Raw genomic sequence first — 15525 nt, forward strand, 5'->3', positions numbered from 1 at the left:
GCCATGAAGTGATGGGACCAGATGCCATGATCTTAGTTTTCTGAATGTTGCGCTTTAAGCCAACTTTTTCACTCTCCTCTTTTACTTTCATCAAGAGGCTCTGGCCCCAAGGCATGTGGGATCTAAGCTCCCCAACCAGGGATCAAATCTACACCCCCTGCATTGGAAGGCAAAGTCTCAGCCACTGGGCTGCCAGGAAGTCCTTGGGAGTCTTGGTTTTGCCACTGAATAGCTGTATCACTGAACAGTGACACAAAACCAAGACTCCCAAGGACTTCCAGGCGGCTCAGTGGCTGAGACTTCACCTTCCAATGCAGGGGGTGTAGATTTGATCCCTGGTTGGGGAGCTTAGATCAAACATGCCTTGGGGCCAAAATACCAAAACATAAAATGGAGGCAACATTGTAACAAATTCAATAAAGACTTTAAAAAATAGTCTACATTAAAAAAAAAAAACAACCTTAAAAAAAAAAGACTCATAGCTAGGTAGTCTGAAACCAGAGTTCACACTCTTCACACCATGCCATATGGCTTTCTCCGGCACGATCAGGGCACAGGTGTGTGCTGCGGAGTCAGGCTTTCTTCTCTGCTGAGCTGGAAGCCAAGGGGAGGAGGGTGGTGGTTGGGGTGGGGGAGGGGGGTGAGGAAGAGGAGGAGGGGCAGGGGGAGGAGAGGGAGAGGGAGGAGGACGCCCTGGGTCTGCTGTCTGGGAGCTGCAGGTGAAGCGCACTCCGCAGGGGGTGGGGCTGAAGACCAGCAGAGAGAGGGTGCTGGTGGTGGAGGGAGCCCAGGGGTCGGCCACACCTGAAGTCAGTTTAGTAATGTGGCCGACACATCCTCACTCATATTTTCCTCTTATTCTAGTTTGAGTTGACTTTTGATTACTCGCTGTCATACTTTCTGTTCTCCCTTTCTAAGAGCTCCTATTAATTGGATGTTGGATCTCCTCAGTAAATCCTCTTACTTTCTTTTCTCATCCAACTATTTGCCTTTTTGTTCTGTTTCCTGGGAGATTTCCTTGACCTTACTTTTCATCCATGGAAAACATAATGGGGGTGGGGTAGGGCATTTTTTTTTTTATTTCCAGATTCTATAGTATCACATTTTTTGTTTCTAGATGCTATTTCCAATTTTTCCTTTCTTATGGCATCCTAATTATGTTTCCTGGATGTGATCAAGTCTCACATCTCAGAAGATACTGATCACAATTGCTTTAATTGTCTGCTCACCCCTGTATTAGTTCAGTGTCCTCAGCGTTCCTTTTCTCAGCTTGTTTTGGTTACTGTCTCTCTCATGTTGAAGGTTTCCCCTGAACTGACGTACAATCTTAAGTAACCCATTCATATTTAAGTGTGACAATAACAGGTTGATTGGTAGCCATGGGTGTCTGGACGGGCTCCATTTGGTAGTTATCTGCGTCGGGGCAGGTGGCCAGCCTGGTTTTTCATTGGGAACCCCAACATGTCAGTAATTGAAGGTCTTTACACAGGGGCACTTCAGTGTCTCCAGAGAATGGACTTTTCATTCACGAGGAACACAAGCCTGGCTTCTGGCTGTCTGAAGCTTTGTGATCATGTGCAGAAGAGCCTTTCACTTCTGCTTTTATCATGGTCCCCTCATCCCCACACATCGCTTGGCATTCCCAAGCCAAGAGTATCTCTGGCTCACCTCCTCAGAGCCAGTCTGCTGTACTCTGAGGAGGATGAGGGGGCTAGCTGGCTGCAACAGACGGGGCCTGGCTGGGTCTATGCCCTCCTCTCACAGGGCTGGAACAATCCCTGCTTTTGGCTCCTGCTTCGTGCCTCCCCGGGGCCTTGTTCCTTCAGTCCCCAAGTCTTCCTAGAATTCTAGGGGACAAAGGAGCTGCTTCCCTTAGCGCCACCCTCGTTCTTTCCCTGTCGGTCCACCGCCGGTCTCCCCGCCGGCTTTCCACCCTCAGGCCTGGCAAACCCAGGTCACTGAAGGTGGAATTTGTTTTTTTTTTTTTTTTTTTTAATTCTTGATTTGGGACTAATTACTTGAGATGGAGATACAGGTGCTTTTATTCTGTCATCTTGCAGTTGCCATTTATTAAAAAAAAAAAAACAACCCTCTTCTAGTGCTTTCTCAAACTGCACACCTCCGAAACGCCCCGGGGGTACCACAGCCAGGTGAAAAAGCAGGCTTGAGGCAGTTGTCCTCTGTGGTCTCCATCTCCACAGCCCTGGACACTGCTGGCGCCTCTCTTCTCTTTTCTAGATATTTCTAAGGAAGGAGGCACAGCTAACAGCTTGGGTGCCTTTCGTATGCCGACTAAGGAGGTCTGGGAAGTGGTCTGTTTTCCCCTCTCTAAGGGGGATTAACTGAGGACCAGTGAAATCATGGGAGCCCAGGTGAGTAGAAAACTCCTTTGATTTCCACGCTTTTGTGTCCTTCACCATTGCATTCAGTATGACCCTTCATTTCTTCCCTGAAAATTCATTTCACTCACTCACTCACTCATTCATTCAGCACTTTGATTGAGGAATATAATCAACAGAGAAGAGAGAGTTTCCTGGTGGTCTAGTGGTTAGGATTCAGTGCTTTCACTGATGTGACCCAGGTCCAATCTCTGGTTGGGAAACAGACCCCACAAGCTGCACAGTGGGCCAAAACTTTTTAAAAATTAAAAAATTCAGGTTAAAAAAAAAAAAAGCAGCCGAAGACATTTGATGTCTGCCCCTAAGGAGCCACCCACTTCTTCCCAGCCTCTCCAGACCTGACTCTTCAGGGAGACGCGGTCCAGATACTTCAGCCAGGCTAAGGAACAGGGAGGGGACTGATGCTGTTTAGCTCATACTCTGTGCCGGCCATTTGCTTGATGTTTTATATATATTTTCCCTCACTTTGATACTTCTAACCACTCTGTGGATAAATTTCACCATGTCTTTAGATGAGAAAGTTAGAGAACTTTAAGAGCATAGCAGGCCTGGGGTTTCAACTCAGCTCTGAGTTCAAAGCTTGTGTTATAAGGCGGCCTCTCTCAGGTGTATTTGTCTCCATTTTAGAGATAAAGAAATTAAGGAGCAGAGATGTTCCTTATACAATCTGAGAAATCGAGGCGGGCTGAGACGGCCAACATCTCACGTAGGGGAAAGGAGATAAAGGGGCCGTGATGGGGAAGTATGGACCAGTCAGTGATTGGGGTTGGGGGGGGGGGGGTGCTCCCACAGGGAATTTCCTATAAGGAAAGGCAGGCTAACCATCAAGGCCAGTGTGGAATAATTTCAAAGTGAAGCCAGGTCTGTTTAACCGGGTGACTCTACCTTGTAGGAATCTGCCTCTTCCTCTCCAGCTGCCTCACTTCCTAGCTGCCAACAGTACAAGGTTCTTTCAACCGTGGGTCTGCTCACTAGATCCATCCAGAAGGGCAGCTCTGGATGAAGAGGGGCAAGACCCAGGGGTCTCGGGCAGGGGATGGGAGTCAGGGAGGCAATGGTAACTAACTTCTTCCTTTGCTCTCCTTTCAACTGGCAGAACAAAGTGCCATTTCCAAAAATCCAGGGGAGACTGCGCTTCCTGCTTGGGCCAAGGGTGCTTTCAATAACGCTATCTAATTTAAATTTTCTGGCTAAGAAAAAAGTCACTGAGAAGCAAGGAGAAAACATTGTATTTTCCTAGACAATGTCGTCATAATCTGAACTTGGCCAGAGAAGGAAGGTCCAAAAAGCGATTTCATACAGAGGAAAAAAATGCCTACAGAAGGAAAGTGACTGTGAATCCTAGATCTACCCCTGCAGAAAGGACCAAGGTAGTACCAGGGAGGGCAAACATGGGCATTAAACCAACCAACCCTTTGGGTGGTAGGAGAAGAGGCCTATGTGGACAAAATCAACTGCTCTTTCATTTCATCAGTTTTATTGGTCATATATCCAGAATTCATTATATAAATCTTTCAAAATAACCAGTTATTACAAGAATAGTTTACAATTCAGCTCTGATTGCACAAATACCTGACACAAGAGACCATTTTTACAAATACTTATTTTTCTTATAAGAATACTTTGGTACAGAAAATAAGTCTATATATCTTACAGAAAATTTTATGCAGTTTTTTTTTTAACCCATTCAACCATCATTTCAGGTTTCCTATCACAGCATATCCATCACATTCCATAAACCAACTTATAATCTGCAGCCACTTCTGATTGTGAATTACAATTGAGATTCACACTGTTAAGAGTTTTTAGGCTTCTTTTTCTACTGATCTGAAAGAATTCACGTACTCAGGCAGAAGAGGTAATTTAAACAATATTCCTTCTATATCTCATGTGTGTTAGGTTAATCACTGTGCTTGGGGAAGAATCTTTTCACTTTTCACTTAGGCTAGACTGGCTGGTAGCTCACCTCTGCTGTATCAAGCAGAAGGGATAAAGTCCTTACATTCTTAAGAGTTTCTAAACTGCAAAAACAAAACCCTAGAAACAAGAGTTAAATACAAATACCTAGAAAGCTAAAATGTTTGCTAATGATGAGAAGTAGGGAACACTTTTAGAATTGAGGTCTCTCCTTGGTTGAAAAAGACATAAAAGATAGTGTAAGGATGTGGCAGTAGTATTATAAAATATTGAAAAACTGAAAAAGGTGAATCACTTAGGTCAGTGGTGTGTTGTTCCCAAAGTGTCAGGAGATACAGAATCTTAGACTCTAGCTAGCTCAACTATTTGACATTCTTCTGATCTGTGGCTTTGAATAGCCTAATAAATACTCCCTTGACCAGAACAAGTAATCATTTAGGCCAGGGGAACTTTACAGAATACTGACCACGTTCCTCTGAAGAGACAGGATGCCCTCAGGGGAAACATTTGGCATTCATTCCATTCCTTCAGTTACTGAAAAGTGTGTCCAGTTAGCAAAAGCTTGTCTTACTTTTCAGGTAGCATGAATTAAAACCAAGAGCCTGGCAGCATTCTCCATCCAAGTTCCTGAGTGCTCAGCTCCAATCATCCAATTTTTTTTTTATCAAGCCCTGTCCAATAAGATATTTAACAGTACTTGGGGACTACAGTAGGTCCCATTCCTCTGCTTTTTTATTTCTCTTGATTTCTCTTTCTTACCCCAGTGTAACAAGTTGCTACAGGTTTTTGCCAAAATACCAAAGCAGTATTTTGGAAATGAGTTATTTTGCATTACGGAAAGTGTCCGATCACATTATAATGGGTCAGATTTGCATTTAACTGGGAGATGGCCACATCGGGTCTACTGCAGGGATTTTGCAAATTCGGCATAGTCGATGTATCCATCATTGTTCTTGTCATCGTCTCTCAGAACACCATCTATTAAGTTGATCAACTCATCTTCGTTCATTGGTGTCTGCTCATTTCCCTCCTACAAGGTACAAATGACACCATGATGAGCTGCATCTTTTACTGAAAGCACCTGGTTAATGTCCAAAATAAAATGTCCATAGACTCCTTCAAATGTAGTACTTCTGCTTCTAGTAAATCCATAAGCCACATGTTAGATCCAGAGTCAATTCACATCAACCCAATTTAAAAATGATATTTGGCAGTTAGAAGGACAATGCAATCAAAGTAGGCCCTTGCTGATTTGTTTTAAAAAATACTTTTCATTCTTTTTTCATTACCAAAGTCATACATGTTCATTGTAGAAAGCTGGGTCTGGCTTACAGAGAACTCGGAGTTTCATAGATTCCAGGACCCACAAATCAATCCTAAAGAAAAGCTCGCAGCCCAGGCCCTCCCACAGGTCAGCTCTGCTAAAGTGGCGAGAGCCCACACTAGACATGTGGGGGTCAGGACAAGAGGAAGAAGGCACTGCAGACCAGTAGACCCCATTACAGTCTCTGAGGTGAAGGCACTTCTGCTCCAGAAGCGGGTGTGGCAGGGCTCACGTTGCCAAGGGCTGAGCTGATGCTGCTCGTATCTGTGGCCAATTCGTCCTCTGTCACCTCTCCCACGTCCCGACCCTCTCCTCTCCTGCCCACCACCATCCTCGCCTGCCAGGGCAGCTGGACCCCGATTCCTCTATCAAAGCCAGTCTCTGCTAGCATCCATCAGTCTGCCTCCCACAGCCAACACTGCATTAGCCACGCTTGTCTCCTGCGGGAAGCCGCTGGTGCTCCCCGCTACCTTCAGAGCAAACACAGCCCCGCTCAGCTGGCAGCCGGTGTGAGCACACACCCCTCCCAACTTTGCCTCTCCTCCTCTCTTGAGATTACGGTGTGGTCAAATGCAACAGACATTAGATCTGGAGGCATAAGATCTGAGTTTCAGTTTCCTCACCTCAAGTTAGAGATAACAAGGACATGACCACATACTGTATCACCCAAACCCCCACTTATCATCACATCCCTCGATCCCTTGGCCCAGACTGGCCATTCTTCCCAAATGATATAACTTCTCTCCAGTTCTGCCTTTTGAATGTGGTATGCCTTTCAGCTAGTTCTCAGACCCTGGCACATGGTGGAAATGCCAGTGGCACTTGCTAAAGATCCAAGGCAGGCTCTGGGACTTCTGCCTCAGCTGGTCACCCTTTGTGAGAAGGCCCTCTGAACAGGAAAAGAGGCAGAGCTGAAGGTGAGCAGAAAAAGGAGAAGCAGTAATAGTGTTGCACAAGGATAGGGGAAGTCGTCAAGAGCAGGGACTGAGTCACCAGAGGGAGGCCCCTCCAAGATGCTGCCCCCTGGGCCACCGCCCGACCTACCTCCTTATGGACATGAGTGATGGCCGTGGAGAGTTCTAGGCCGTCAAGCAGATTATTGCCATCATAATCATGCATTTTGAAATAATGGAGCTGCAGCTCTTGTGGGGACATCTCCGCCTCTGGTTTGTTGATGACACCTTCGAGATGCTCCATGATATGCCTAAAGACCAACATTGAAGCTCAGACCACTTGGCAGTGATGCTGGGCTGGGATCCTGCTGAAATCTTAAGGACTCTGAAAAGTTCAAGATCTTCAAGTACATCCATCCCAAAAAAACTAACAGAAACAGTGGCAGACCACTCTCCAAGAAGATAGACATAGGCAAGGCCATGAAAGGAGTAGGGGGAAAAAAAAATCAAACAGTTCATCTGTTATGCTGGCAAGATTATGGGTGCTTTTTCCTTTTTATTATTAGAATACGGTTATAACATTTGGGTGTGTGTGTGCATGTTCAGTCGTATCCGACTCTTTGCGACCCCTTGGACTATAACCCGTCAGGCTCCTCTGTCCATGGAATTTTCCGGGCAAGAATATTAAAGTGGGTTGCCATTTCCTACTCCAGGGGATCTTCCGGACCTTGGGACTGAACCCATGTCTCCTGGGTCTTCTGCAATGGCAGGCAGGTTCTTTACCTAACATTGTTGGGGGAGCTATTAATTTTTTTTTTCTTAAAGTAATTTAAGAATAATAGACCAGGAATTGTAGGCAGGAATGTGTGAGGCTAACTGGCCCAGGGTAAAAGTTCCAACAAATGATGCAATGTTTGAACATGCCAAGAAAAAAGAAAAAGATCTTGTCATAAGCAAGAAACCTTAGCTCTGTTTTGGACTCTGCCACTACTGCTGGTGTCTGTGTCTATCTGCCTGTCTGTGCTGAAAGAGAGAGACAGAGTGAATTCAGGAAAGCCATTCATCCTCTTTGGGTCTCATCTGTGATATCATGGCAAAAAAAGAACACCTGGACTTACAGGGGGCTACAAGGAATAAACACCACGCTTGGGAAAATGTCAAGGGGTTGTACAAATAGTAGAAGGCAAAGGGGACAGCATGTGCCTTTGTAACTGGCTGCAGCTGCAGACGGGGAGGCCCCTGGACCACAGCCCTGGCTGAATACGTACTCTTGGTCATGCACTGTGTTCTTATCCAGGCCCATGCTGCCGTGATGGGAGGAGCTGGCCCCGGGCTCCTCGGCCCTGGCCCCCGGGGCACCAAAGGCCCAGAGCAAGCCACACAGGAAGGGAATTCTGAGCAGTCGCAGAGATCTCATGGTCACCGGTACCTGGGAGGTGGGGAACAAGAAGGTGAAGACGAGAACACCATAACTGAGGCTCTTTCAAGATTTGACACAGCACACTCCGGGGAACTGGGTGAAGGAGCAGGGCTGGGGGAAGAGAACTGGCCAGCTCTGCCACTAGACCGCAGGATGGCGGTCCCCGTCACTCAAATGGGCTGGTGGGTCCATGAGCTTTCCTGAAGCCCCTTCAGAATGCCAAGCAGCTCAATGAGAGCTTACCGGGATCTGGAGAGCACTCCTGCCTACGAGCAGCTTACAGTCTGGTGAGAGAAATACTTCCTGCCGAGAGCATGAATCAAGGCAGAAAGTGAGGTGTACTAAAGAAAGATGAAACCCCCTGAGAGTTCAGAGGACGAAGTGTCCTTTGGACTAGAGAAGGCCAGAGGTTAACAGACATGGGGACACTTCAGCAGGTCCAGACAGAGGGGTGTGCAGTGGACGTGCAGGAACTGAAGGATGAATGGAAGGTGTGAGTAAAAGGGTGGGTGCAGACAAGTGGGAGAGATACTCCAAGTGAGCTTAGAGGGTATGAAGTGGATGGAACAGTGGGCAACAGGCTGCAGAGGCTAACCAGGCCATGCTGGAGGCAGCTCTGCATGCTAGGCCAAAGAGGCTGACATTGCCTGGGGATGAATGGGAGCCGCTGAGGGAGATGAGGGCACAGATGGTTTCAGAATGGCTCATCTGGCAGTGCAGTGGGGAAGGTATTAGGCAGAGTGAGACCAGAGACAGGGGTTGAGGGAAACGACGGGTGGGTTAGATCAAGGCCCACGGCAGTGGACATTAACCCCTGCCTCATCCACCTCCCAGGGCTGTGAGGGAGGCAAGTAATTGAGCCACGTGGAAGAGCACTAGGGAGGAGAGCTCCACAGGGATTAGGTTCCATCAAGCACTTCCGGGGTTTGGCTGGACTTGGAGTCAAAGTCAACATGCAGACACAGCTGGCTACACAGCAAGCTCCCCGAAGGCAGGGCCGCCTTGTTCCCACCTGCACCCCCAAAGGCTCAGGCAGCCTTACCCAACTGCTATTATACTGAAAGTCCTGATCCTTCCAGGGCTTACAGACTGACCTCTGTAAAAAAAAAGCTGAAGGACAGCCAGGAGACCTCTACTCAGAGGTGTTCTGGCCCCTCTCACCTACCCCAAGAGGCTCTGGAGGGCGGGACCCTAGGAAAATGCCATCTCCACAATATTTAGGAAAGTTTCCCAGACCTGCTTTGCTGGATATCAGCAGTATACCCTCCTTTAAGGAGACAATGGTCCCTGGGATATATAACCTCTAGGTGTAAAAAGAAGCATCGAGTCTCATGACTGAATAGGGACATCAAAATGCAATTGTCATATTTCATAGCAGAAAAAGACGTTCAATACACACCAAATGAAAAAGAGCAGGCTACAAAAGTCTGTAAAGAACAATTCATTTGGGGGAAATTCCCTGATGGTCCAGTGGCTAAGACTCGGTGCTTTCACTGCTGTGGGTCTGAGTTCAGTCCCTGGTTGGGGAACTAAGATCCCACAAGCTGCGTGGTGCAGCCAAAAAAAAAAATTCATTTTTGTAAAAAACAAAACAATGTACGTATATTTCTCATACACAGAAAAAAGACTAAAAACTATTAACAAAGATTACTTTCTGAATTATGAGATTAGGAGTGACTTATATTTTTCTTCTCTTTACTTTTCCATTGCTTCTAAAATTTCTACTATAAACACGTTTTTCCTTTACAAATATATATTTAATGCAATTCATCCCATAATTTTGTTCCAGTTCTATATGGATGGAATAAAAAGGGGGATTCTGGTTGACTCTCATCTCTAGAAAATAATTTAGGAACAGCCAGAAACTACATCCCAATTTTACCAAATAGAAGTGTCCAGACACTGATGAGGCCACTGCCATTCTACCTGGTACCTGAAATCAAGGTCTCAGGTTACTCTCCACAAAGACTGCCCCAACCAGAGAAGAACAGCTTGTTCTGACCACACACTGGTGAGTTCTGGGACAGGAGGGACCAGAGGGGGGAGCCTTTAAGATTCATAATGCATTAGATGTCTCTTTCTCCAGCAACCTTATTCAATTCCAAGTCTGGCTTAGACAGTCTTCCCATATGCTCCTAAGTGCTTCCCTTCAGAAGGGTCCTGTCTGTTGCTGACAACAGCTGTGCGTGGGCCCGTGAACATGTCTGAGGACCTCTCGGTGCCCTCTGTTGGCCTGGGCTCTGTGAGGCTGGGGGCGGGATTCACATTCACAGCACTGGGCACAGTTCCTGCAGAGAGGCTGGTGGTTCTCAGCCTTCGTGCCATAGTCCTTGGGAGCTGGGGGGTTACCATCCTCACCCATACACTGCCAGGTTCTGATGTCAATGTAACTGAGGATGAAACTTGGTCTTGGCGCTATCTATCAGATAATAGAGCTCAGTGATCAACAGACCCATGGCACCATCTCCTATAACCATGTGGTTGGATACTTAGTATACCAGGTAGGGGTAGGGTGAGGGGGAGAGGTTCTATTGGCATAACACCAAAAGCAACCAAGTGCTTGGTAATAGAGTAACTTTGAGTCCAAATTATCCCCTCTTCAAAGGAGACAGGATAAAGGCCAAGAACCATCCATTTGGGGCTTATCCCATTTTGGTTTGCTGTGCCAGATTTCTAACCTCGAGACCATAACAAAAGCCAAATTTGCAAACACAGAAGAGAAACTCCCCCTAGCAAGTGCTACAAGAAGATCAGGGAATCTGACTGCCACCTGACAAACCATACTGCTCACACTGAAAAGGAAATACTAGCAACCCCTTCCGCCAAAAGAACAAGTTGCATCATCCACACTGTAACTACTTAGCTCAAGGCCATAAGCAAAGAGCTTGGCAGATAAACCCCAGGAGTTCCTGGGTTCACTGGCCTTTCAGAAAGTGTAAAGGTTAGGCCAGAGAAAAATCCAAAGGAGGAGAGATTTCTGAATTTGAGACATCCTTCGCAGGAGTTCTGGGGAGAAGCGCTAGACCACTGATGGCTGGCTCGCACAGGGTCTTGACTCTAACAGGGCTTTCCTCCCGGCTCCAGCAGCCTCTTCCAGTCCTAGGGCATTTGTTCCCACTGGTTCCACCTGTCCATCCTCCCTCTTCCTTCCAGGCCCAATTCAAATGTCATCTCTGTGTTCTCTCAGCCAAAACCAACTGTTCCCTCCTCTGACCTGTCTGCGGTCTCTCATACTCACTTGGCCTTAACATATGGTCACATACTGTTCTCCGTAATTTTTCTCTTTCCCTCCCTCTGTGAAGACGGGGAAGCTATTTTCTCTGTCTCTCCTTTACCCTAGTGAATTTATAACACAAAACTGAGCTCACCCGGCGTAGCATGCCCTCACTCTGTATCAGGGCTCTGGGCCCTGGAACCCAGGTGTGTTGTTCGCTATCACAGAGGATCTGACCTAAGCTAGAAAAATAACTTCCCCCACGAGTCCTCCCAGCAGTGGTTTGACCTGGCCCACTCTTTTTGTGTCCTTAAGTCTTATCAGCACCGAAGAATTTGGAGCCAGCCTTCTTCCCAGCAGTTGTAGGCAACTCTTCTCTCATGCTACCACCCTCAGTTAAGAATCAGACTCAAAGTAGCCACACAACCTGTACCCAGAGTTGATGCCAAGGAAAAACTCTGACTGGTACTTTCCCATTTAAAACTGCCATGGTCCTGGACTGAAAGTAAGGGAAGAACCAAGTTCCTAGACAAAGAAACCTCTACATGGGCTGCGGGTTAAGAACTGGTTCTGGAGAAGCCGGCAGTTAATAACTTGACCTATTTGTTCATTTCGGAGAGAGCTGCCATGCTTCACTTATACATTTAACTAAACTGTTTCCTGGGTTTCCCTGGTGGCTCAGCAGTAATGAATCTGCCTGCAATGCGGGAGGCATGGGGTTCAATCCCTGGGTTGGGAAGATCCCCTGGAGAAGGAAATGGCAACCCACTCCAGTATTCTTGCCTGGGAAATCCCATGGACAGAGAAGCCTGGCAGGCTACAGTTCATGGGATTGCAAAAGAGTTGGATGTGACTAAACTACAAAACAACTTCACCAAACAGCTTGGGGCTGCACAAGGTTCTGAGGACAGGTATGTCTGAGGATAGTATAATCCGTGTGACAAGAACCAGACAGGCTCCTGTCACACAGATTACAGCCCAGTGGAAAAGACTAGTAAATGGGACAGCTGTGGGGTATGGCAATAGCCCCAACCCCTACCTGGGTTAATATATGAAGTATGATTTTTTTCAATTAAAGGATAGTACTTCAGGTAGAGCGAACATGCTGTAACAAACACCTAAGCCTAGAAGGAACTTGGTCCAATCTGGGAACTAAAAAGGGTTCAATATGGTTGAAGACAGTATAGTGGAGATGGATGAGTTAGTAAAGTGAAAAAGAAGACAGGTCACCAAGGGCATTGAAAGCGATGTTCAAGAGCTTGTAAGAGCAATGGGGATCTACAGAAGGAAGATCAGGGGATGGGGGGAGGGTTCTGGTGATCGTGATCAGATTTCGGTTTTAAGGCCATCACTCTGGCTTTCCAATATATAACAAAGCACAGAGGATGAAGAAGGGGCACAGGGGAGAGATGATGGTGGCCTGAACTTGCTAGAGCAGAGGAACTGGGCGTGGAGAAGTCGGCGTAGCCAGGAGAGATTTGTGATGGGTTCGATGTGGATGGGTAAAGCGTGCAAGAGGTGACAATGATGGGCAGGTCTCTGCTTGGGCATCTGGATGGATGGCGGTGCCACACAGGGGATACAAGAGAGGAATACAGGCTTCCCCGCCTCCCTGTTCCCCTGGTACAGCCTGGCCAAGCTCGGCCCCCGTCAGGACCTGTTTACTGTCTCTCCCAGAGAGAGACGGGGTACCAGGAGCAGACGGAGAGCAACGACTCAGGCCCGCGCGCAGGTCCACCGCAGGTCCTCCAAGAGCGCGGAGATCGACCCCGGCCGTCCCATCAGGCTTTAAAGCCCCTACGGCATATGCCCCGGGAGGGAGGCTCTGCTCCTAGTCGGCTAGCTTCCCGAGGCGGCTCGGGGTCCGAGACCTCCACCCAGGCCGCTCTTGCCTTCCAACCCTAGCCAGAAGCCCCCAGACCCCCCGAAGGAACGCCAGGATCCCGCCCCGCTGCACACTCCTGAATGCCGCCCCCACGGACCTCCTCCTCCAAGGTCGGGCCACAGGGATCACAGGGCGCAGCCGGATCGCAGGAGGCCCCCGCTTCACTCACCCTCGCTGCTTCCAGCTGCCACCAGTTTTTCCCCAGACGCGAAGCCCTCCAGCATGAACCTCGCCAGCTCCCGTCCTCAGTACGTTTTTCCTCTGCTCCGCCCCCTCCCTGACCCGCTGTGCGCACGCGCGTCCCTTTCTGCCCGCCCATTGGCCCCGCCTCTGACCAGTGCGGGATCCGGCGGGCCGCTGGGGTGCTTCCACGTGTAACGGGCTCAGGCCCAGTAAGGGCTGGGCGGAGGCATTTCTTCTGTCTGCCTTCCATAGGGCGACATTCGGTTGGATCCTGGGTTGGACCACCACCTGAACCCCCAAGTCCGTAGGGGCTAGGCAAGCCCGGAAGCCCCCAGGAATGTAGTAGGATGAGGACGTTGGATGGCGGATGCAACTGGCGTCCAGACTGGCTTTCAGCTCCACCACCACCTCCGCCTCTACAGATTCCTGGGTTTCTCTGACAGCAAGTTAGGAAAAAAGATAATAGTGTAAAGAAAAAAATTGTTGCCTGCCATTCCAGTTCTATCAGGATCAAGCCATTAGCCCCTGCAGTTGCTCACCAACCGTGGGCCCTGGGGCCAATTTTAGGATGGAGAAAAACAGAACGTCCTGTACTTCAGGTATACTTAGATAGGTTAAGATGCATCTCTAAGGAAAAAATTCAGACAACCCTAGGAAATACAGAGCTGTGGTTTCAGCTAGGGATTGAAGATGATGCAGGGACTTGATTGAGAGAATCATGTTGGGAGTCTGGGAACCGGGAGAACCAAGCAGCCAGGCTTCCTGTCTTTGTATGGGTTGGCAGAATGAAGAAAGAAACATGGATGGTGAAAATATTGTCTAGGATCAAGTACTACTTTCTCGTTTTAATAGCTGAGAAAATTATTTCCTCCCTTCTCTGACCATTGTGGCAGGACAGCAGGGGCTTAGTTGCTCAGTCATGTCCGTCTCTGTGACCGCATGGACTGTAGCCAGCCAGGCTCCTCTGCCCACGCGATTCTCCAGAGAAGAATACTGGAGTAAATCGCCATTCCCTTCTGCAGGGAGTCTTCCTGACCCAGAGACTGAACCCAGGTTTCCCGCTTTAGAAGCAGATTCTTTACCATCTGAGAATAGAAGAAGCCCTATTAATCCCAGACTCCTCCTCCTTTCCTTACTCTGAAGTTTGAGTTAGTTGATCTAGTTCATTTTTCAGCTCTCCCTCTGCCATCCATCCATGCTTCCATCTGGTTGTTTATTCATTCATTCATTAACATTTCTTGAGTACCTCTTAGGTACTAGGCTCTGTGCTAGGAGTTGACCAGAGAAATGTATACAAACAAGAAATGGTCTCCTTCAACAAGTTCAGTGTCTGATAGATGGATAAAGCATTTCTCATTCTCTTTATCCAACACTTCCACTTTTTCTGTGGATCTTATCCTGTGTCATCTCTCTCTTGAATCACCATTCACTCCCTCTCTAATAGACCATCCCCAGGATCATTCATCTCGCTGTGGTTTCTTCTCCACTGCACTACTGAAACTGCCGTCTTCATGCAAATTCAGCGGTGCCTTCTCCTTTTCTTTGTTTTTACTCTCCCTTTCGGTACTATTCCTCACAGTCAGTCATTCCTACTTTGAAACACCTTCTCTTGTTTTTTGATGCCCTGTCCTCTTGGTCCTTCTGCCTCACCGGCTGTTCTTTCTTGGGTTCTTTTCACTGACTTCTCACCTTCTGCTCAGCCTATAAATATCAGGGTACTTAGGGTTCTATTCTTAGTCCCCTTCTTTGTCGACCTATCCACTCTGCTTATGTGATTTCATCTAATCATGTGGTCTCAGGTGCTATTTACATGCAGATGACTCCAAAAAAAGATTTCTAACAGTGACCTCGGCCTGTAAGTCCTGACTCCTCAAAATAACTGCCTACTTTTCATCTCCACAGGAGTGTCTAACTAGGATCCCAAACTTAACTTGGCCCACTGAAATATTTTCACCCCCAAACATGTACCTCTCTGTTTTTCCCAGTTTAGCAAATGTCACTGCCATCCATTTAGTTGTTCAAGCCAGGTTCTAGGAGCTGCATTCCCCCCACCCCTCAGCTTTATTGAAGTATAACTAACACCCAGGAAACCATCATCCACTACTTAAACTACTGTGAGAACTTCCATATTGACCTTCCTTGCCCCATTTTAGTCCATGAGACATTTGTTTAAGCCATTCATAGAGGACTGTTCTAGAACTTGTAGCTGAACCCATTCCTAACAAGCAAATAACTTGTTACTAGAAGTGGGACACAAAAACCAAATACTAAAATGTGGGATTGGCTAACT

General features: G+C 47.6%; 1 protein-coding gene across 3 annotated transcripts; it reads right to left on the reverse strand.

Annotated features, from left to right (window-relative positions):
- Nucleotides 1-3859: 3859 nt before the first annotated feature.
- Nucleotides 3860-13500, reverse strand: MCFD2 (multiple coagulation factor deficiency 2, ER cargo receptor complex subunit). Of its 3 annotated transcripts, none has more exons than XM_070477895.1 (4): nt 13222-13500; nt 7802-7962; nt 6685-6844; nt 3860-5346 (listed from the first exon to the last, which is right to left on the reverse strand). In XM_070477895.1, the coding sequence occupies exons 1-4, from the start codon at nt 13483-13485 to the stop codon at nt 5218-5220; spliced, it is 714 nt and encodes a 237-aa protein (XP_070333996.1). In that variant the 5' UTR covers nt 13486-13500; the 3' UTR covers nt 3860-5217. The 3 variants fall into 3 exon arrangements, with proteins under 3 accessions (XP_070333996.1, XP_070333995.1, XP_020731833.1); XM_070477894.1 differs by having other exon boundaries at nt 13150-13256; XM_020876174.2 differs by lacking the exon at nt 7802-7962 and having other exon boundaries at nt 13222-13324.
- Nucleotides 13501-15525: the final 2025 nt, after the last annotated feature.

Source organism: Odocoileus virginianus, chromosome 2 (assembly GCF_023699985.2).
Source record: "Odocoileus virginianus isolate 20LAN1187 ecotype Illinois chromosome 2, Ovbor_1.2, whole genome shotgun sequence".
In the NCBI taxonomy this organism is placed as follows: Eukaryota; Metazoa; Chordata; class Mammalia; order Artiodactyla; family Cervidae; genus Odocoileus; species Odocoileus virginianus.